The 24,448-nt window shown below is 35.5% G+C and overlaps 1 protein-coding gene across 14 annotated transcripts in view; it reads left to right on the forward strand.

The window, feature by feature from the left end:
- Window positions 1-24,448, forward strand: part of nbeal1 (neurobeachin-like 1) — a 117,621-nt gene that overhangs the window by 18,047 nt on the left and 75,126 nt on the right. For 9 of the 14 annotated variants that reach the window (XR_015493013.1, XR_015493012.1, XR_015493014.1 and 6 more), the window contains 8 exons: window positions 4,486-4,577; window positions 10,595-10,756; window positions 12,411-12,492; window positions 14,766-14,893; window positions 17,216-17,298; window positions 18,818-18,903; window positions 20,102-20,444; window positions 21,590-21,696. Coding sequence is in view for 8 of the 14 variants with exons in the window: in XM_087256443.1 (XP_087112569.1) it covers window positions 4,486-4,577; window positions 10,595-10,756; window positions 12,411-12,492; window positions 14,766-14,893; window positions 17,216-17,298; window positions 18,818-18,903; window positions 20,102-20,444; window positions 21,590-21,696 (1,083 nt within the window). In the remaining 6 variants the exon portion in view is untranslated. Of the gene's footprint in view, window positions 1-4,485; window positions 4,578-10,594; window positions 10,757-12,410; window positions 12,493-14,765; window positions 14,894-17,215; window positions 17,299-18,817; window positions 18,904-20,101; window positions 20,445-21,589; window positions 21,697-24,231; window positions 24,316-24,448 lie in introns of all 14 variants that reach the window. The other 5 variants (XR_015493011.1, XM_087256441.1, XM_087256445.1 and 2 more) reach the window with 1 other exon arrangement.

Consider the following 24,448-nt stretch of genomic DNA (forward strand, 5'->3'; position numbering starts at 1 on the left):
ACTTAATGGGTTTAAATGTAGGCTTGACATGCATGAGTGGTTGATTGTGTCTGAGTCGCCCCACACCCTTCCATCTGGAGAGGGCATCAGGAGCGAGGCAGTGCCCGTCCTGTGGCGCGAGCTCTAAATAAACAGGGCGTGCCACCTTTGGCCACATCCAGACCTCAATAGACATCTGTGTCTTGCCGCTGGATCACAAATGAATGGAGCTTTTCTTTTGCACACACACACACACACACACACACACACACACACACACACACACACACACACACACATAAATACACAAATGCATTCTTTGTGTTGTTTTTTTCCAACACCAATTTTATTGATCCTTGAAAAATCAACAAGGGTTACTTTCTGCAGATTTAAAGAGTCACAAAACACCAAAACACATTTTTTTTGCTGTTGACAGTCATATATGTGTCCCACACTGCTAAAAACTCTTGTTAGGACACGCATATTTCACTGAAAAGTGAAAATTGGTTGTTTTTGCGATATTTCGAGCAAATTTGTACTTCCAGCTTAATTGTTTCATGTTTAATCCACTTAAAATTTTAAAAATGATTAAGTAAACTTAGGGCGCACAGTGGCGCAGTAGGTAGTGCTGTCGCCTCACAGCAAGACGGTCGCTGGTTCAATCCTCTGCTCAGTTAGCGTTTCTGTGTGGAGTTTGCATGTTCTCCCTGTGTTCGCGTGGGTTTCCTCCGTTGTGTATGAGTGTGTGTGTGTGTGGATGTTTCCCAGAGATGGGTTGCGGCTGGAAGGGCATCCGCTGCTTAAAAAAACTTGCTGGATAAGTTGGCGGTTCATTCCGCTGTGGCGACCCCGGATTAATAAAGGGACTAAGCCGACAAGAAAACGAATGAATGAATGAATGAATAAGTTAATTTATGTTGTAGAACCTCATCCACCACCAGTGTGCAGCATCCACCTGGATGATGCAACGGCAGCCATTTTGCGCCGGACCACACACCAGGTGGAGAGAAGACTGTGATGAAGCCAATTGAATATGGGGATGGTTAGGAGGCCATGATGAACATAGGTCAGTGGGCAGATTTGGCCAGGATGCCGGGGTTAAACCCCTACTCTTTTCAAAGGACATCCTGGGATTTTTAACGACCACAGAGAGTCGGGACCTAGGTTTTATGTCTCATCTGAAAGACGGCACTCACTGAGCAGTATAGAGTCCCCGTCACTATACTGGGGCATTAGGACCCACACAGACCGCAGGTTGGGCGCCCCCTGCTGGCCTCACTAGCACCACTTCCGGCAGCAACCTAGCTTTACCATGTGGTCTCCCATCCAGGTACTGACCGGGCACAGCCCTGCTTAGCTTCAGTGAGCGACCATGTGAGAGTTGCAGAGAGCTAGCTGCCGGCTTCAATTCAAGTGCCAATTCATATTGGAAGCATGAATTGAGTAGTATTAATGGCACTGCATAGTTTTCAAATGTAACTTTTCACTGCTCTCCATTATGTTTTCACATATTTGCCAAAAACTAAAATAAAGGTTTGGAGGCATCTGTATTCATTTACCAATGACTGTTAGATTTTGGGGTGGGGTTTGACACCACACCTCCTTTTAAAAATCCTACATTTTCGTACGGCTATAGATTTGTACTAATTAGCCATTAAACTGACTAAACATAAAATAGTTATGTTTACGCAAATTTTGAACTATTGTATATTAGCAACACTTTGTAATTTTAAAACATGACTTTGTACTTATCTCAATTACTTTTGCATGTTACTGAACAAATCATAATGCATTTTTATTTCTCTATATAAATCTTTTTCTCCATATACATTTCATACGGCTGTGGATTGTACGAATTAGCCACTAAACTGACAAAACGTAAAATAGTTACGTTTCCTCGTCATGAGATCATTCTGGTCCTACTGAAGATATAAATTATGGTTTATATTTTTATAATACCTTAACAAGCACCTGAATAAATAAATTAATTAACTAATTAATAAAAACACCAAAAGTGGTAAAGTGAAAGAAACAAAGTTCTTCCATTAATCATCTAAAGCCGCATTACACTGAGATTAAACAGAAAAAAAACTCGTTCAACCTGCTTTCAGCTTATCAAACAGACTGCTTTGAGTGTTGTGTTGTCCGTATCTCTTAGCGGTCACTTGTTTTTTTTCATGCAGTTCGGATGATCTCATCGAGAGGAATTTTTTGAGCATGCTTTCCTGTTCTGGAAGTCTGAGAGCAGCACAGCTTAAACATTGACCACACAAACAGAGGCATTGAGTCTCGGTCACGCCAATTACACAGTCACATGCTTCATAAACTCAACCCTGCCAGCTCATCAGATTGATCGAGGTTTAATTCTGAGCGTAGCATGCAGGGTGAAAGCATTCGTATGTGGATGTTTGTAAGGAGTGTTGTTCTAAGTCGAGCTTCAGGAATGCTGGAATGTCTGTCAGGTCGGTGATTCCTGTTGGAATGTGGTCAGGCTGGTTTGTCAGTCATCATGTGTCTTGTGTTAAACCTGATAAAATCCTCTCACTAACCTGAGCATTATGGGACACACCTGGAGATAAGCATTCCTGTTACTCAATGCCAAAGTCAAGGTTTGATTCCCAATGAATGCATGAACTGATAAAGTCAGTCCAGGCTCATTGTAAGTATGTAAAGTACGTTGCTCATGTTACGTTTCGTTGCACGTTTCAGATGACAATCAACTAGGGTGCAATGTGTATATTTTTAGGAATCTGAAATGTGTTTATTTAGGTTTTATTTGTAGCATGTTTTAGGTACACGTTATACACCTACATGTTCGCTAGGGGGCAGCACATGTCATATAGATCCCCTAATGAACCACTGACCAATACCCAACCAATAGTGTTTTCAAAAGAATGCACTGTGACCACTAGGACTGCAACAACATTGATAAAAGCATTCAATTATCCATAAATAAATTTGTTGTCAAACAAATGCCGTTATCTATTAGTTGGGCTGCTCACTTGACTCAGGAGCACAACGACAAGATATACAGTTGTTCGCGAGGGTACAGAACTATCTGCAGACAAAAGCAATCGCCCCCAGTCCTCCAAGGCCCATTAGTGACAATCTGTCCCTGATTAGCATAGGACGTTAGTCTTGCTTTTGAATCTGCCATTATGCTGTCACACAGCCATTTGTAGCCCCGCCCTCATTTGAAAAGAGCACAGTCTTATTTGAATTTAACTTGGCAATCACCAAAATGGCACAATAAGGAAAATATAATGAGTCGGTAAGAGCAGTCTCTTTATTTTGAGAGAAATTATCTTTATTTGTCACACACTTTATTGATGAACAACTCTGCAGACTGTTTACATTGAAGGACATCTTCATTACAAACAGAAAATAACAGGACCTGCACTTTTTGTGTTGCATAATGACAGTTCTCATCTATGCTTAATGCATAAAGACCCACCTTGGGCTCTATTTTAATGATCTAGGCGCAAAGTCTAAGTGCATGGCGCAAAATCATTAAGGGCGTGTCCAAATCCACTATTGCTATTTTAAAGATGGAAAAATACGCTCTGGCTCATGGTCAAACAGGGTTGTGCTTATTCTCTTAAAGAGTTTTGGATGTGTCAGTTGCGTCACGCCATGGCGTGTTTGCTATTTACATGGCAGACTTATAAAACTTGAACAAACCATCTGCAGCGTCAGGATAAATAACGAGCCTCCTCCATTCAGCCTCTTTAACTCTTTACTTTACTCCTTTACTTTGGTGAAGTAAGGAAACGATGGAAACTCACTCCACTGAAGACATCCGTTAGCCTACATGTTTAATTGTGTTTGTTAAGCGCAAAAATTAATTTCAGAACTATCTCTAAATTCAGTTTTAATTTCCAGTAAACTGATAAATGAACAATCATAATGAAGCGTGGTGTTAGTTCCAAAAATGCATATAATAAATAATACTGCTAATAATAATAACATTAAACAAATGCAAATTGTCATGAATAAACTAAAAAAGGCCCTCGAGGTGAAGAAGGCATGGAGGTAGCAGTTTTAATATTTATATAGAAAATAGTAATGTTTGTAACGTTTAATTCTTTCCTGTGTAAAGATATTTGTGTGTTGCTGTACATCTTGTGTGTAATAAGCAATGTGTAAGTGTTTGGACCAGCACAAGCGCATAACATAGCGTTCTGCGCTGGACTTTAGAGCAGCTTTTAGTTGGTCAATGGCGAGGCCTATTTCAGTTCCTCAAAATAACAATGCACCTCAACACACCTCTATTTTAGACCAGCACATTCATGAGTCCACGAAGTGGCGTAAATAGATTTGCTATTTAAACAATGCGGCACAAAACGAGAAAATTACTGTTGCACTTGTCTGAAATTAGCAAAAGATTGTGCCAAATGTATTGTGCCTTATTGCGGCAAATGTATGATAGAGACCTTACAGTTAGATTGTTAGATTAGTTGTGAATATAAATAAGTACTGTAAATAAACTCTTTTCTCTCTCTGCAGAAGGACCCAGACTACCTGAAGCTCTGGTTGGAGATTTTCATCGGCTCCTACGAGAGATGTCTGGATGTGGATTTCGAGAAACCGCCAAGCAGGTAGACTTTATTGCATTCAGGTTTCGCCTGTTTCACACCGCAAGCGCAAGCAGAGCATGATGTATGGAGTATATGCGTATGGAGAGCAGAAGCAGCGTTCCGCAGTTTGCCTTTTACACCGACTATGTCTGCAGAGCACAGCTCATCGGCAGCTGCTGCAGAGATCAATCCAATCTGTCTACTCTATCTAGTTACCTATCTATTTATAAATACACCTTTTTTCTTTACTATTCATCTGCACCAAGGTTCGCAGCAACTTCCACCTATGCTGTTTTCTTAAAGGGCCACGAAACCCCCTCGTTTCAGCAGGATGTTTTCACACCTCTACTTTGGAAAAAGCCAGAAAAGTGGGCGTGTCCAGCTCTGCTTAGGGGGGAGTGTCGGAGGAACTAAAGAGGCATGGTGTGGGAGTGTCTATTTGGGCACCCGTTGAGTTTCAGAGTCAAAACACACACACACACACACGGGAGAAAGTGACTGTGTTTACATGGACATCTGTAGTCGAATTTTGTCTGCAGTTTGGCTCTTTCATTCAGGGAATTCATTCATGTCCCTCGCGACAAATGAGATATTTGATTCGAGGAACTGTTGTAAGCGTGTATTTTGCATGCAATGTTTGATACCGCATGGCAAATTAGAGAAAAAAACCCTCAGCATTTCCCGGAAACTTAGATGCACTCCTCAGGTAGTGTCAGAAAGCCGCGTGTGTTATTCCGCTCACAAAATGCGGTAAAATCCTACACGAGGTTAAAGTTTGGTTGTGGTGCTAACATGTTTACACTCTGTGTAATAGTCAACTTCGTTCAATACGAACAAACTGAATAAACAAAGAGCACTGGTCGCTCACTTACCAAATCTGTAGAGACAGGACAATCACCAGCAACTAGAGCCGCGTCTTTATTAAGAGAATACTACAAGCGAATCTGGATCTCAGCGTTTGCAGATGAGAACAGCTCTCAGGTAAACAATGTTCCTCCTTTGACACGTAAGTTATTGTTGTCGCGTGTCGCGTACACTGTTAATCCACACGTGACTCCAGCTGCGCTCTCACAGAGAGAAAATGAAAACAAAACTTAACTGCAGCAAACTATAAAAGCAACACTTCACGCTTGTTTTGCCAACACAACGTGGCGTCTCTGCCGTCTAAACACTGTGACAGTAATGAATATTAATGAAGTTGCACAATAGAGCGCGCTGATTGGTTTGAACCAAGCCTTACTCATGCATTAAAGCAAAACACTCTGAGACGTAATAAGACACACTCTGGCACAGACGTCCAGTCTGGACGCTATTATCTCATCGCCGTGACGCAGCTTCAAAAATTCGTTTCAAACCGGAAGAACAAATTTGCTTAAAATAAAGCAGAAACAACCAATTTACACTTTTTAGTGAAATATAGGTGTCCTAATAGTGTTTTTAGCAGTGTGGGACACATATACGACTGTCAACAGCTCAAAACATGTGTTTAGGTGTTTCGTGACCCTTTAAGCTGCAACTCTCAAATTATATAGATCCTAAAGAACTGTTTGCTTCTCACGCTCTGAGGAGTGTCATTTATGCCTTTTCAGGTTCACTCGGTCAGAAAAAAATCGCCTGTGATATCATGACATTTTGTTTTATATTGTCAGGATGATGTAGGCCTATAGTTATAATAATATTTATACAATATCATTATTATGGTATTGATACATGATCAAACTAGTGTGCAGCTAAAGTGCAACTAAACCAAATTGTTTTTAAGCAAATATTTGTTGCCATTTTTAATCGTTTTTCTTTTGATTTCATATACAAGTATCAGTGGACATAATTGATGCATTTATTGGATGAAATTGCTACTTTTTACTGTCATTAAATGTGTTTTGGTTATTATCGATGCACTGTCACTTTAATTGAGCGTGAGCAGCACGGCAAAAATAAACCCAGCACTGCAACTATGGCGGCACTGCTGCTTCATCAAACTGCTTCTGTGTGCGGTATGAAAGCTGTAATCCGTTAACATGGACACTGAAAAAACATGCTCTGCTCACGCTTGTGGTGTGAAACAGGCTTTAGGGTTAGGTTTGGCCCTTAAACCCCTATTATTGAGTGAATAATCACTTGTCAGGAATTACTTTAGGTTATGAAGTTCACAGTGGTTTGTGACAACCCTTGAGAGTGTTTTACTGAACTGAATTGTTGGCCACATTCTTGCATAGCCAGACTTTTGACTGTGCGCCCGTTGACTGTCAAGTCTGTTCCACATTGTGTTTTTTCAGGTCAGTCAGTGTTCTGATTCACTCTGATTTCCTAAAAATGTGCAGAAGCAGAGATTATCAGGCATAAGAGGTCTTCTAATGCGAGTGTGATTGAGAGAAATCCTAATGTTCAATATATGAAGGCTGTATTCCTGCATCCAGTATATTACTCAAGTCTGCTTTGACCACACACGCACACACACACACACACACACACACACACAGAGACAAACACACTCTCACAAACACACACGCTCACACTCACACTCACACACACACACACACACACACACACACACACACACACACACATGCAACTGTTTAAGCTTTTTAGCTTTTTTCTTCTTCTGTGGAACACAAAAGAAGATATTTTGAAGAATGTTTTAAACCTGTAACCATTGACTGACACTGGCCAGAAAGTAATTTATCAAAAGCTAAAGGTATTAGAATAAGTTCAGTAGCATAATTATTTTACGCACATGTTAGTTTTGGTTGGCGATGTGTGTGTGTGTGTCTGTTTGTGTGTGTGCGTGTCTGTGGATAATGAAGCATATTAAATGAACGGCCTGTCATCAAGGTCACATTCTGATGCAAGTGAGAAGCAATACTGAGAAAATCCAGCCAGCCCTCTGTGTGTGTGTGTGTGTGTGTGTGTGTGTGTGTGTGTGTGTGTGTGTGTGAGAGAGTGTGTTTGTCTCTGTGTGTGTGCACGCTGTACGTGTGTCTGTCTATGTGTTGCTATGTGTGTGTGTTTGTCTGTGCATTTCTCTCTGTCTGTGTGTGTCTCTGTATTAGGCTGTCTGTGTGTGTGTGTGTGTGTCTGTCTGTCTGCCTGTGAGTGTGTGTCTGTTCTTCTGTGTGTGTGTGCATGCCTGTGTGTGTGTGTGTGTGTGTGCGTGTGTGTGCGTGTGTGCGTGTGTGTGCGTGTGCGTGTGTGTGCGTGTGTGTGTGTGTGTGAGAGTGTGTTTGTCTCTGTGTGTGTGCACGCTGTACGTGTGTCTGTCTATGTGTTGCTATGTGTGTGTGTTTGTCTGTGCATTTCTCTCTGTCTGTGTGTCTCTCTATTAGGCTGTCTGTGTGTGTGTGTGTGTGTGTGTGTGTGTGTGTGTGTGTGTGTGTCTGTCTGTCTGCCTGTGAGTGTGTGTCTGTTCTTCTGTGTGTGTGTGTGTGTGTGTGTGTGCATGCCTGTGTATGTGTGTGTGTGTGCCTGTGTATGTGTGTGTGCGCATGCCTGTGTATGTGTGTGTGCATGCCTGTGTATGTGTGTGTGCGCGTGCCTGTGTATGTGTGTGTGCGCGTGCCTGTGTGTGTGCGTGCCTGTGTGTGTGTGTGTGCGTGCCTGTTTGTGTGTGTGTGTCTGTGCGTGCCTGTGTGTGTATGTGTACGCGTGGGTGTGCATGCCTGTGTGTGTGTGTCTGTGTGGGTGTGCATGCGTGCGTGTGTCTGTGCGTGTGTGCCTGCGTGTGTGTGCATGCGCCTGCGTGTGTGTGTCTGTGTGTGTGCATGTTTGTGTGTGTGCACGCCTGTATGCGCATGTCTTTGTGTGTTTGAGCATGTGCTTGTTTGTGTGTGTGTGTGTTTACATGCGCCTGTGTGTGTGCGCGTGCGCCTGTGTGTGTGCGTCCACCTGAGCGTACACGAATCTGTGTGTGCGTGTGTGTATACACTTTTGTGTGTGTGTGCGTGTGCGTGCATGCGCCTGTGTGTGCGTGCGTGCACCTGTGTGTGTGTGCGCATCTGTGTGTGTGTATACATTTGTGTGTGTGTGTGTATACACTTGTGTGTCTATGTGTGTGCATGCATGCGCCTGTGTGTGCGTGCATGCGCCTGTGTGTGTGCGTGCATGCGCCTGTGTGTGCATTGGCATGTGTTTGCGCCTGTGTGCGTGTGTATGTGCATGTGTGCGCCTGTGTGTGTGCGTGTGTGTGCGTTTCATATGTGTGTGTCTGTCTGTGTGTGTACGTGTGTGTGTGTGCGCGCACACCTGTGTTTGTGTGCATGTGTGTGTGCCCGTTTATGTGTGCGGTTGTCTTTGCTTGCATGTGTGTGTGCATGCATGTGAGTGCGTGTCTATGTCTTTGCATTCATATGTGTGGGTGCGTGTGTGCATGTTGTGTGTGTCTGTGAGCATGTGTGTGAATGCATGGAAATATTAAGAGCACAGAAGCAGATAAAAAGAGGAAATCAGCCTTCCAGAGGCTGAAGTGCAGAGAGAGAGAGAGAGAGAGAGAGAGAGAGAGAGAGAGAGAGCAGTGTGTTGAAGGATTACTGTGTGGAGTGTGTGGCATGAGAAAATGACTCCGGCTCTCCCAGCTGTGCTCATGTGATGCTGAAGTGCTCAGACTGTCAGATGTCATTACGTAATGCAGAGCGCGAGGAGAGCCAGGAGCCGGCAGACTGCCTGAGCGAGAGACATTAATCTTCAGTGGCTTTATTCTCTCTCTCCTTCACAGCTGTGCCGCTCTCGCACTCCTCTGCTTCATCACACTCTTTCAGCTGCTGGAAACACGCTGTTGTAGTGCACAACTTGCATTTACAGTCACGATTAGAGAATTACAAATCCCAGACGTGCCTTAAAGCAGAAATTCACCAACAAATTGCATTTTTCATCAACTGTTCGCGCAGAATCCATATGGTGGTTTCATTTATCTGTTTGGTTAATCCTTGTGAGGATTTAAAGGGTTAGTTATTTTGACTCTATTTAGATTTAGTTTTCCAGTGGCTGCACAAATCACATGCTCTGAACAGTGGTGGCTAATTATTATTATCCCAAACCAACATTGCAGATCATATGATATGACTATTGCAGATTCCCACATTGCAATATCGATGCTGAAACAATATATTGTACTGCCCTAATTCATATTTCAAAATATATTGCAGAAAAATTACATTAACACATTTTTATATTAAATTGATTCATTTTAATATAATTTTTATTTTGTTTTTATTTTATCATTTACATTTTAGTTAATTTTTTTTACATTTTTCATTTATTTTATTTTATTTTTAATTTAATTTTAACTTTTTTTATTTTATTTGTTTTTATTTTAGCATTTATTTAAAACATTTTAATAGATTTTTTTAAATATTTATTTTATTGTAGTGTTTATATTTAATACATTTTTTATTATATTTTATTTTATTTGATCTTTTCTATTACATTTTTTAATTTTACAAAATGTTTTAATTTTATAATTTTTTTATTTAATTTAAAATTTTATATTTAAATTTTATTTAACTTTATTTAATTTTTTTGTTTATTTTGTTTAAATTATTTTTTATTTAATTCTTTAATTTGTTTTTGTAATTTTTTACATTTTAATTTAATTTACTTAAATTTGAAATTTTATTTTATTTTATTTTATTTTATTTTATTTTATTTATTTATTTATTTATTTTTTACTTCGCAGCCTTGGTGAGCATAATATCCCCAAACTGTATTATAGTATTGTAACTTCTGAGTTGATCTTTGGCTTTCTCTATAAACGAAACTAAAAACGAGTTGTGAAAAACATGTAAAAACTCAATATACAATATCGTGCAGGCCTAATTTCTATTAACTATTTATGATTGGCTGGAACATTAAATGAATAATACAATTCTCCCAGAAAACTCCCGGAATTTGTATAATACCCCAAATCCCTCATCACCTGCTTTTCTGAAAATTAACAGACAAATGTTGCCAGGTAGGATTGCGGTATCGATGCTGAAACTAGCCTTACCAAACGTTAAAAAAATGTCTAATTTCTGATGTTTTCTCTTCACACACGTGTGCTGCAGGTCAGAGGAGACGCCGCCGGTCATGACGCTGCTGCCCGATAACATCCTGCAGGTGTTGCGTCTGCAGCTCCTCCAGTGTGTGCAGAAAGCATCTGAAGGCCTGGAGCCCGAGCAGCAGACGCTGGCACTCCTGCTCCTCAAGTTTCTCATCGTCATCTGCAGGTCAGACGAGGGGGAAATAAAAGAGATCAACTTTATGGTTGAAAAGGCAAACTAGCTAAAATACAAAGAGTCTCTTGAAGCGTTTGGCTATAGAGTCTCTTATGAAAATATGAAGTGCTTTTAAGCTCAGTGAAAACAGAAACTGGACACTCGTGATCCTATTGAATGTTTCATGAGTTCTCGGAGCACCTGCTGCTGACGGTTTGTGCACGGTTTCTGATTTCAGCAACACGTTTTAGTGTCTGACAGGTTGATTGCTTGAATGCCACTTATATGTAGACACAAACAGCCATAGGGAAGACATTTGAGCTTATAATGTTTGAATCTTTCAAATCTTTAGAAGTTAAAAAGCCATGTATTCTCCATACACAGATTATCATTCGAAAGTTTGGGCTCGGGAAGCACATCAGCATATTTGAATGATTTCTGAAGGAATAAACTCTGTTTTAAAATATAATCAAAAAGCAGATTTAAAAAAAATGTAATTAAATGTAATTTAATGTTATATAATGTAATTTTATTACAATTTATTTAAATTAGTTGTTATTAATTTTATATTTTTTATATTTGAATTTAATTTAATATATATATTTTTATTTTATGTTTTCATTTTAGCATTTATTTTATAATTTCTTAATACTTATATTTAATTTAATAATTTTAATTAATATAATTTATTATTTTGTTTTTATTTTAGGATTTATTTTTAATTAATTTATTTTATTTAAATTTAATTTAATGCAATTTTAATTGCATTTTTATTTTATTTTTATTTTATATTATTATTATTATTATTTTGTATTTTTATTTATTATTTTATTTATTTATTACAAATAATTAGATTTTTTATTTAATGTCATTTTTTAAAATAAATTTTACATTTAGTTTAATTTATTTAATTTTATTATATTTAATATTTTTATCAAATTTAGTTTAATTAAATTTATTTAATTTTAATTTTAAATTTATTATATCTAATTATATATTATATTTTATTTAATATCATATTTTATTTTAGTTATTTTATATTTCATTAATACATTTTTTAGATTTAATTTATTAATTTAATTTAATATATTTTATTATGTTTTATTTTAGCATATATATTTTTTTTGTAAATTCATTTTTATTTTATTTTAATTTAATATAAATTTGTATTATTATATATTTTAATTATTTTATTTAAAAAATCTTTGATTTAAAATTTTTTAATTTAGTGTTTTTTTTTTAAATTAATTTTATATTTTTAATTTAATTTATTAAATTTTTAATTTTTAAATGTAATTTAATTTTGTTTTATTTTAAACTCCGCAGCCTTGGTGAGCATAATATCCCCAAACCTTTTCACAGTATTGTAACTCCTAAGGCAATTTTGGTTTTCTCTGTAAATTATATTTAAGATGCATGTACAGTTTTGTTGTAATTTGTCCATACACACACTCAAACACTTCCTTATGCACACACAAAGACTGTGTAGTGTCAGCTGGACGTCCTGCTTCAGCAGCAGTCAGTGTGTGAATTATCGTCATGGGGTGGCAAGGGAATCTCTCAGACAGCTAGAATTAATGGCCCTGTCATACGATGATGTGTCCAGTACAGCTACACACACACACACAATTTCTCCACACTGACAGCTGTGTGATGTGTCTGACAGGAACCTGTCTAATGTGGAAGAGATCGGCGCCTGCTCCTACATAAACCACATCATCAACATGACGACTCTTTACATCCAGCAGGTCTGAGAACAACTGGCTAAAACATCTGTCCTCTTCACTTCTTCAGTAGTTCACCATTAATTAACAGTGCTCAGACTGTCCCTTTTCATCCACCCATCCTACTTCCTGTTTATTCACGTTTTCTTTACCCTTTCTCTTCATTTTCTCTCGCTTTCCTTTTATTTTTGAGACCTCCTCGAAAATTAGATGGTTCATGCCAAGGAGCTGCCCCATTTAAATAGGTGGTCCACTACGATATCATTTAAACTTTATTTTATGTGTAATGTAGCTGTGTGAACATAAACAACATCTCTGAAAGACGCAGATGGATGCAGTTCAATGCAAAGGGAGATATTGGTTTTTACAGAGTTAGCTTAGCAAAGCCTACAGCGAATGAATTTGGGGACTACAAAAAATAAAACATAAATACATTCGTGCTAGTAAGATCACAAATGCTTCAGGTCATGCGCATTTACCCTGCGCAGCAACAGGCTGTGGCCATAGGCGCTGTAGTGCTGTAATGTAGCAGAGAAAACTAAAATGGCATCCAAACGCTGATATTTCCACAGGGCTTCCTCTGTTATTTGAGCTTCCAAAGGACACGACACAAAGCGAGAAGTGCTTACAGTTTCATTTTAATCATGTTCCATAGAACTATAAAAAATATACAGCTAGCATTTGACAAAGGAGAACTTCCAGAATCTTCCAGTTCAGTGCTGGATTCGGCTAAAAACTCCTCCCACCATAATTGCAGGTGCTGTGGATTGTAAGTCACAACCTGTAAGTGTTTTTATTTGTTAATATTATATGCACAGATTCCAGCGTTAACGGTATGTTGTAGCGAGGACGTAAACAAGGATGTAAACAACCGGAAATGCTGTTTGGCACTGCTAAAAATTTAGCTACAAATTCATATTTATCCGTCAAACTGCTGTACACACCCACAATCTTCAGCAGCGCTGCAGCGTTTCTCTATGCGGTGGCTTTCTCTGCCTTAATACATCTCGCATAACAAACTCGCAAAAAATATGTGAACGCTTCATACTTAAACATGCTTTTTCCAAATATGTGAAAGGCACTTTTGACAGGCATGAGGTTCCGCTTGTCTCATGTCCTCTTGTCATTTTCTGTCAGATTCAAGCACAAACTAGCAGCTTTTCTGACTGACAGTGTTTACACAGCGCAAAATCGCGTGATTGTGGGGGGGTGATATGTGAATCACAGCACATCATGTTAGCTGACCAATCAGAGCCTATTGAGGGCGGATCTTCAGAGGAACTAGTAAATATGACGGTCTTTTCATGTTAGCTGAGTAGCTGTATATAATCAAAGTGATATGTATGGAAAAAATAACATGATTTTCTACAAATAAAACATGAGCACACGTTGCTTTGCATCTTATAAACACAACCAAGCCTTAACAATACCCTCTGGATCATCCATTTAATAAATTAATTAATTCAATCTATTTTTCTTAGCATTTTTTGTGCCTGTGCTTTTCTTCTTCCAGGCTATTTTTTTTCTACTTCCACTTTAATTTCATCTGTTTACTTTACATTCTTTTCCTTTTCTCTGCTCTTCGTCTCTTATTTCAACTCCTGTCATCTTCCTCTTCTGTCTTTTCTTTAATTTCTCTGTCAGTTCTCTTTTTTTCTTGTAATTCTCCTCTCTTCTTCTTTTTTTCACTCCTTGCCTTTCCTTTCTCCTTTTCTATTTACACTGATCTTCCTCTTGATTTTCTCATTATTTTCTTTACATGCTTTCCTCTCTTTTTCCTGTCCTTCCCTTTTTATTTAATTTCCCCTCTACATTTCCTTTTGGGTATTTTTCTCTTTATTCCTTTACCTTATTTTCCTTTTCCTCTTGTCCTTTCTGTACTTTTCCTCTCATTTTCTTGTCTTCCTTTTTTCTTTATTTAATTTCTCTTTAAATGTTTTTGTTTTCTTGTCCTTTTTGTTTTCTCCTTATTTTCCTTTTTTATTAATTATATTTTTACTCCTTTATTTTCCTATTTGCACTCCTCTTCCACTTTGTTTTACCATCGTTTCCCTTCTTCTTCTTTTACTTTTTTTTCTTTCCTTTCTTTTTTTTGTTCCTCTCTGTTTCAGGTTTTTCTCTTTCTATTTTCCATTTCCTCTACCTATTTCTTTTCCTTTCTTGTTTTAATTTCTTTTTTTACACCTTTCCCTTTAATTTTCTTCTTATTTCTTCCTCTTTTCCCTTCATTCTTCAGTGTTCTTTTCCTTTTCTTCAGTCATGATGTAGATCCACAACTCGTTTTCCCCTCTCTTTAGCTGAAGAGTAAGACAAAAGAGAAGGAGCTGGCCGATCAGACACAAGCAGAAGAGTTTGTCCGTCACGCTCTGGCCTTCTGCGAGAGTCTGTATGATCCCTACCACAACTGGAGGCATCGCATTCATGGGTGAGAAAAGCACCGACAATTAATCCCACAGCTCCGCTTTTCACAAATATCTCCAGAAGTCCTCTTTGACAGAATAAGCTAATAAGCTGAACATCTAATGCATATAGCGCACTCTTATGGAAGCACTTCAGCAGGTCGTCCTCTGATTGGTAACACCACACAGAAACGCCAACTGACCCAGCTGGGACTTGAACCAGCGACCTTCTTGCTGTGAGGTGACAGTGCTAACCACTGAGCCACTGTGTTGCCTCCGGAAGCACTGTTAATCTCTTTGTTAAAGCATGTGCTAATCCAGAAGTTTCCTCATGCATGCCGAATTGAACATTCTTAGGCTGCTAATCTAGAATAAACTGCTGTTGTTTGTGGAGCTTGTTGAATTTGGAAATCAAAATCATTTACTGAGGAGTGAATCATTGACTTTTTTTTAACAAGTAATACATGGTTCTGCTGTAAATGATTTGTCAGCGTGTGCTATCTGAAATGCTAATGCAGTTATTCAACACCACGGTAATGAAGGATCGGTGTGTGAAAGTTTATGTTTGAGTGGTAAATATGTTGCTATATGCTATTTTCTGACTAACCTAAAACATTGTTCAAACCAGAGCCGGTTTCTGCTGTTTAGTAACATGACACACTGAAATGAGTGCATGCACAGTCAAAACGGAATAAATCAACACAAAAAAAGCAGCTGTGTTTGACCGGTATACACACACTATCTGGTTCTACAGGTTCTGTTTCTCCTTCTACTAAATGTCTAAATGTGTGTGTTTGTTTGTGTTTTGAAGGTTATTTGAGGACAGGTAACTTGGCTCTAGAAATTGAGCTAGAGTCATTTCATAAAGTTTTTTTTTTTTGAGCTCAGACGGCCCCTTTATTAAGCGTAACGTTTTGTTGTAAAGTTATAAAAATATTGTAAAGCATATTTATTTGTAATATGTTATGATGAATGTAATAAATATTTATATTCTTCTTCTTATATTGAAGTAATCTTAAGATATTAAACTTGATTTGTTTAAGCTTTTTTTTGTAATTGGGGCTTGAGAAAAAGGCACAGTAAAATTAATCAAATGCTTAAATAATAAAAAAAAAAATGTAAAAATAGAAAAAAAATCTAACAATTTGCATCTTTCATGGTGATTTAAAAAAATATTAATGAGAAGAATAATAAGAGTAATAATATTAATTATACCACTACTAATTCAATAATAATATTAAGATTAAGATTAATAATAATAATAATAAAATAGTAATAATAATAGTTATAGTACTACTACAACTACTACTACTGCTAATAATAATATTATTATTAAGATTAAGATTAATAATATAGTAATAATAATAAAAAAAGATGATGATGATGATAGCAACAACAATATTAACATATTAATAATAATAGTTATACTACTTCTCTTACTACTACTACTACTACTATTACTACTAGTAACAATATGATAATAATAGTAGTAGTAGTAGTAATAATAATAATAAAAATAATAATGGCTTGAATAAAGCAAATAATATATATATATATATATATATTTCAATTATTGACAAACAATTAATAATTGTATTACTACTACTACTACTAATATTTATAATAATAATGATGATGATGACAATAATATAAATAACTGTAATATTCATCATAATAATAATGAAAACAATAATTATTATTATTATTGATGATGATGATAATAACAACAACAACAATGAAAATAATAGTAATAGTTGTGGTAATAATAATATTATTATTATTATTATTAATAATAATTTAATAATAATAATAATAATAAACAATAACAACAATGAAGCAAAAATAATAAATATTATTTTGTTGTAAAAAATATTGGTAAACAATTAATAATTATATTAATAATAATATTAGGTTCTGTATCTAAAGACTAAATCTGAAATATTTGGTGCAGTTCATAAGTTGATGAAAAGAAATGATAATTATTAAATATGAAGGTTTTAAATAATAACATATTCAAAAAATGATAAAGATGTGAAATATTTAATATTTGTATACCTGTCTTTCATATGACCATTAACTGACAGCAGAGAACAGTGAAGTCATGCAAAAGTGTTAGGTTATTAAAATATGTAATTGTATGAGCAAGGAAATACTTTAAATAGTGCAATTATTATGGCTTTATTGAATATATTTATCACCAAAAATAAGCCTGTGCTTCAAGTAATTGTAGGTCATTAAGCTGCTCTACGGCATGCTCCATGACGGTGTGATATTACTGTATATTGACAGTAAGTGAAGTGTGTGTAATGACTCTGTTTACCCTGGTTTGTGTTGGTTTGCCCCTGCAGACAGCAGTTAAGTACTGCGGAAAGAAGCAGACAGAAGTTTAAAGCCGCGGCGCTCACTGTAGAGTTTGTGCCCTTCTTCTACCGTAAGTCTGCTTCTGGATCAGCCCTATAGGGCATGTGGTTTGTTTATTTACTGATTAAATCTGCTGCTTTATCCTTTGGCCTTCAGCAATGGCACATTACCAGAGCTCTCGAAACAAAGCAGACTCAGTGTTTCTGTGCTGTAAATTCACACCATTTGTCACATTTATTAGCCACACACACACATACAACAAGTGTTGATCAGTGTACCTGTGCATTAAAGGGACAGTTCACCCAAAAATGTTAATTCTGTCATCAACTTGTTCCAAACACATTTGAGTTTCTTTCCACTGTTGAACACAAAGAAAGGTACTGTAGAATAGGTCTGCACAATATATTACTTTTTACGTCAATATTGCAGTGTGTGAATATGCAATAGTCACATCCAAGGATCTGCAATGGTAAATTGGGATTATAATAACTGGGAAACTCATTTCATTGCATTTTTGAGACTTTAAAAGACGAAAGATTTTCATTTGCATATTTTTAAGGCCTTTGTAAGAGTTCAAGTAAATGTACACCATTTAGGGGTAATAAATTAAAACGTTGCATTATTAACAATGAATAATTGGCTTTATTTAAAAGATAAATACTATACAGTGTTATCTTATATTTAATTATTGGATTTCTGAGCCTGGATACTATTAATCTCCACAGAAAACCATAAAGCATTGTTTATTTAACTTGTATCTGTCCTACATTGTGTTTATCAACACTTCTATTTGGTTTTTCATGTGACATGCAGATGCACTGCCCTGCAAAATCATCTCAATTAAAATTTGAAATCGATGAATTCTTTTTTTTATTAATGGTTTATTTATACATTGTGAAACATTACAAAAATATACAAAGAAATAAACATGTAACAATAAGCAAATACACTGGAGTATTTTGAGCAAATAATAATAATAATAATAAAAATAACAACAAAAAAATAATAGTAATAAAAATAAATAAATAAATAAAAAACACCAACACTAGTGCAATCTTGTATACAGAAAAAACAAGTCTACGATGTGTTGACCAGAAAAAGTTTCCCGTAAAAGCTGGGCATTGGGGGGGAGGGACTCAATCAGAAGGAGCCGGGTCAACCTGAAGAGTTTGGACATGTTTGCGAAGGGGTTCCCACAATTTAATAAAAATAGTGCTAGGTTGGTGAAGAGAGTACCTAATTTGTTCAAATTTCATAAAATATAGAACATTTCTTATCCAACAAGTGTGAGAAGGAGGGTGAGGGCTATTCCAGTTCAGAAGAATTAATGATGGGCTAAACATCTGTGCATTTCTACCCGCACAGATTCCGTGTGGGCCTAACTATCCCTTAAAGGATTTTGGTGCTTTCCACCACAGTGATGAATGTGTGAAAAATAAAAACCGTAGCTCTATATATTCTGTAGTGTACAGACAGAGGACAGTAAAGTGAAACCGAAAGAGAGATGAAAAGAAAAGGCTGTTTTTGCCACTATATTTGCATAAAGCCCAGACATGTGCTCATTATTTATGTGTGTGTGTGCTTTTCAGAATGTTTTCAGGAGAGCGAGCATCTGAAAGACAGTCTTAAATGTTGCCTTTTGCATCTGTTTGGAGCCATCGTCGCGGGTGGACAGGTGAGCTCAGATCCTCAGCACCAAAACACATATAAAAACCGAGTTTGCTATTATAGTTTATTTAGTAACTCAGAGTAATCATGTTGAGAGGTAAGTGAGAAAGGGGATGTAGTCTTGTCTTGGAGTGATCATAGGGGGGTGGGGCAGGAGGGATGGCGAGTGGAAGCAACATGTGGGCGGTACCTGAATGCCTTTGTTTTCCACAATATTTCTTCTAATAACAACTTTGTATTTAAATAAATGCAAGAATTTTTTTTCCATAATACTTTTTTTTGTTTTCAGTTTGTACACATTGAAATACAACATTTTACAACATTTTACAACAATAACCTTGTTTCATTTACAAATTATACAGAAAATGAGGATGTGTATATATATATATATATATATATATTATTAATATTTTTTTTTTGTTTTATGTTGTTTTTTGTTTTATTTTATGTTATTTTATTTTTGTATTATGTTTTGTTTTATTTTGTTTTATTGTATGCTTTTTGATTTATTATGTTTTATTTAGTTAACATTTTATTGTGTTTTTATTTTATTTTATTTGCATGTTTTATTTTATGCTATTTGTTTTATGTTATTTTTTATTTTATGTTTATGTTTTATTTTATTTAGTTTTTTATGTTTTATGCTTTATTTTAAGTTATGTTTTATTTTGTTTGCTATATTTTTATTTTATTTTTGTTTTATTTTATGTTTGTTTTATTTTATGCTTTTTGTTTTATTTTAAGTTTTATTTTCTTAATGTTTTATTTATTTTATTTTATTTTTATTATATGTTATGTTTTATTTTGTTTTATTTTATGCTTTTTTATTTCATGTTTTAATTTATGTTTTATATGTAATTTTGTTTTGTTTATGTTTTATGTTATGTTTTATTTTGTTTATATTTTTGTTTTATTTTATTTTAGTTTTATGTTATGTTTTTACTTGATGTTTCATTTCATGCTTTTTGTTTGTTATGTTGTAGATATTATATGTTATGTTTTATGTTAGTCATTTTTCATCATATAAACAAAATAACAGAAATAGGTAAACAAAATAAAATGTTTAAATGCAGTCAATGAAAAACTGGTTCCATTATCCAAAACTTTGCTGCTCAGTTTGAAACATAAAACAGACTAAAGTCACAATAAATCTCTCTCCCTCTTTTTCACTGTGCCTCTTTTCACACGATCTTCTCTGTGGTCAGCGCAATGCTCTGCTGGCCATCTCTCCGGCCACCATGGAGGTGCTGATGGGCGTATTGGGAGCCGGCGAGTGTCTGAGCGGTGGTGGAGATGGAGAGGACTGGGACAGTGAGGCTCCGGACCGCAAGGCTCTGTTGACTCTGGGCTGTTTGAGGGAGGTTGTGCACCGACTCCTGGCCAGCAGCTCTGACCAGAGACAGGTGGAGATCAGCTCTGTGCTGGAGAGCTACTTTAAACTGCTGAACTCTGACCCCGCTGCTGCTGCACAGGTCAAAGGTCGACCGGCACCACCACGCTCACGCCACTGGGAGAGCCGCTTTGTGGCGTTACAAGTCAACATGCTCGGTCAGTTGATCCAGGATATGTCATTTTGAAGAACAACTAAATTATTTACAGTTTTTAATTAAGGTATCAATGGGCAAAAGCTTTTGTTAGCCGTAGAGCAAGATATCAACAGAATAGTTATTCATCATTTCAGCCTAAGGTCCGCTGACTGGCATTAAGACACCTAATGGATGACATCAAAAGTAAAAGAACTCATAATTTGTCATTCTACACTGAACTTCAGTTGTTTTACTTTTTGCAAAAGGCCGTGGACAAACCAATCTTTTAGAGGTGTAAATGAAAGTTTAAAATTATAATAGTAATAGTAATACATCACTCACTTAAAATGAACCGGCCAAATAATAAATTTTTTATTTTATTTATTTTTATTTATTTTTATTATTTGTTTTCATTTAAATTGAATTTGTATTTTTTTATTTTTTGTTTTTATTTATTTGTAATTTTTTTAATTTTATAAATTTTTATTATTTTATTGTTTCATTTTTTTATTTATTTTTTATATTTTAATTTATTATTTTTTATATTTGTTTATTTTTATTTTATTTTTTATACAGTATATTTTATTTTATTTATTTAAAATTTATTTTGATTGTAAATTTATTCATTTTATTGTTTTGTTTTTATTTATTTTACATTTTCTTTTTATTTTATTAAATTTTATTATTTTATTGTTCTGATTTCATTTATTTTTAATTTATCTTTTATTATTTTATTTATATTTTTTACATTATTTTTTATATTTTAATTTATTATTTTGTATATTTGTTTATTTATTCATTTTATATTTTTTATTTATTTTTTTATATTTGTGTATTCTTTATTCTTTATTTTATATTTATACAGTATATTTTTATTTATTAAGTTTTTATCTATTTTAAATTGATTTTATTTTATTGTTTTGTTTTTATTAATTTTTTATTATTTTTGTTATTTTATTACATTTTATTATTTCATTGTTCTGTTTTATTTTTATTTATACTTTTATATTTTATTTATTTTATTTTATTAGTTTTTTTAAACCTTTATTTTATTTTAATTATTTTTTATGCATGTACCCATCATTAAAAAACTATAATCCATGTCTTGACCTGTTTAATCACCTGTTCTCAGGTCCTATTTTGAATCGTGTAATGTGTTGTATTTAGAAACCATTCAGGACATGTTTGAGTGCAGTGACCGGCCCGTTCTGCAGGCCATCTTCCTCAACAGTAACTGCTTCGAGCATCTGACCCGACTCCTGCAGAACAGTAAGGTAAGCAGCTCTACATACACTACATTCCATGATCATGGTGCGTGTGGATTTAATCTGTTAATTATAGAGTAAATATAGAGTTCAGAAATGAGCCCCATTGTTCCAAAGCATTCTTTATAGATATAAAGTAAAGACTATTTTTTTGTTTGTTTGTTTGTTTTTAAATGCATTTAACCTTAGTTTGCCTGTAAAATGTTTATTTCTGATTTTATATAATTGTACTGTAAATCATTACTCCCAAAAAGTAAACAGTGTAGGAATGTATTAATGATTTAAATGTGATTATTAGTAAGCAACTTCAAAGATAGATAGATGATAGATCTATTATGAAATTATCCTGAAAATTGAGTTGGGATTTTGAACTGGATTCCTCCAAAGCTCTGCCATTGAGCTCTGTTGACGCTGAAGGATATTTGCAGAATGACCTTCTCTCTTGCGTACAGTGTGTGTTTTAGATCCTGTCTGAATCTAAAGCTAGATTAGTTCATTGTCGTTTAACTGACTGTGTGTTCAGTTGCAGGATTTTCCGTGTGTTTTTGCACATGAGAGAATTCACCTCGTCGATCAGTTTCTTGTGTAAATGTTTACAATAATGCATTTGTTTTCTTTTGCCTTTAAAGAACAGTGTGTTGTGTGTTAACACTATTTTTTTTAAAGGAACATCCTATATTTTTCTGGAAATGGGCTAATTTTACAGCTCCCCAAGAGTTAAATAGTTGAGTTTTGCCATTTTTGAATCCCTTCAGATGATCTTCGGGTCCGTTGAGAGCACTTTTAGCTTAGCTTAGCATAAATCATTGAATCGGATTAGACCATTAGCATCTGCCTCAAAAAAAGAGTTTTAATAATGTTTCTATTTAAAGCTTGACTCTTTTGTATTTATGTGGTGTACTAAGACATACAGAAAAGGAAAAGTTGCTATTTTGTAGGCCTATGTGTAATAGAACTATACTGTCATTCTGGCGTGATAATCAAGGAACTTTGTAATATCCTTGCGCCTGCTGCAGCCGTGGTTTGGCAGCAAAGTTCCTTGATTATTATGCCAGAATGAGAGTATAGTTCCTAGCCAAATCAGCACAGAAAAAAAAAACTTTAAATAGGAAAATGATCTTAAGCTTTCTACATTTTTTTGGAGTGAGCTGCTAGAGGGTAATTCAATTCAATGGTTAAGCGTAAAACATATGCTGGATAAGTTGCTGGTTCATTCTGCTGTGGTATCCCTGATAAGTAAAGGGACTGAGATGAAGGAAAATGAATGAATGCTAAGTTAAGCTGAAAGTGCTTCCGCCAGACTTGAGCTGCCTTTCCACTGCACACGACATTTGGACCGACTGTCGGAATACGCCCCCTTGTGGCAGTCGCACAGAATTTTCCGTTTTGTCGCGCACTATAGGAAAGAAGCTGATTCTCACGGTGTCTGAAATAAAGGAGGGCAAAAGCAAGAGCCTTTATTCTCCATGCGTTCATTAGGGTTGTATGAATGAATGAATAAATGAATGAATGAATACTAGAAACTTATAGATTTCTAAAAACTTTGTAGGAAATGTGAAGACCAGGGGCATTGCTAGACATAAAGCTCTACTGGGGCACAGCTCCCCCTCCCAAAAAGAATAAAATTATATATATATATATATATATATATATATATATATATATATATATATATATATATATATATATATATATATATATATATAAATATATATATATATATATAAATATACACACACACACACACACACACACACACACATACACATACATACATATATATATATATATATATATATATATATATATATATATATATATATATATATATATATATATATATACATACATATAATTATAAATAAATAATTATTATTAAATACACATACATATAATAAACATTAAAAAATTATATTTTTTATTACTCATTTATGAAAAGATTTTTTAATATTGATATATTTTCGGATTCAAAAAATTACGAAAAAAATCCTATTTTTCATCTCGCGGGCACGGATCTGCTTGGACAACACTGGAATACATCACATTCGGTCGACTGTTACATATGGTCTAGTTGCAGGAGTTCAAATATTGTAATAGATCTGCAACTCAAATCGGATCCGAATTTTCTGCGTGCGGAGATGATCAGAACTCGGCTCTCAGATTACTTTCCATTGGAAATGAATGGCTTCCAGTCTGTCGCTTGTTATGTGCATTAAAAAGGCGGCTTCAGAAATTGGCTCAATAGATTTAATAAAGGTAAAACTCAACAGTTTAACTCTAGGGGAGCTGTCAAATCCAAAAGAAGTGGAGTGTTCCTTTAACTGTCACTATATGTTTGTTGCAAATAAACTTCACCGTGCTTCTTTAGTGACCACTTTACAGCATGTACATGTATCTGCCTTCTCTCCATGCATGTCTCTGTCCTTTAGTGACAGAACACTTAGGCACGTAGGATCATGACCTTTGACCTCCTACCTTTTTAACCTTAACCCTCTGCACTTTCCTCTCATCTGACCGTCTGTGCTTGCTGCGGTCGTCCGGCAGCTGGTTAACGCTAGGTGCACAACTGCAGACAAGGACCAGAAAGATTTAACCAACAGGTTACTGACAGGAGAGAGTGAGATTCAGGTACCACCTACCTGTTGCCTGTTGCTCCTGCTCGCCACGCCTCCTGCCCCGCCGCCCACATGACCACTCCAAGACAAGACCACGCCTCCTCTCTCTCTATTACCTCACCAGGTTTACTCTGAGTTGCGAAATT

This window comes from Danio rerio, chromosome 6, assembly GCF_052040795.2.
Source record: "Danio rerio strain M-AB ecotype USA chromosome 6, GRCz13ab, whole genome shotgun sequence".
In the NCBI taxonomy this organism is placed as follows: Eukaryota; Metazoa; Chordata; class Actinopteri; order Cypriniformes; family Danionidae; genus Danio; species Danio rerio.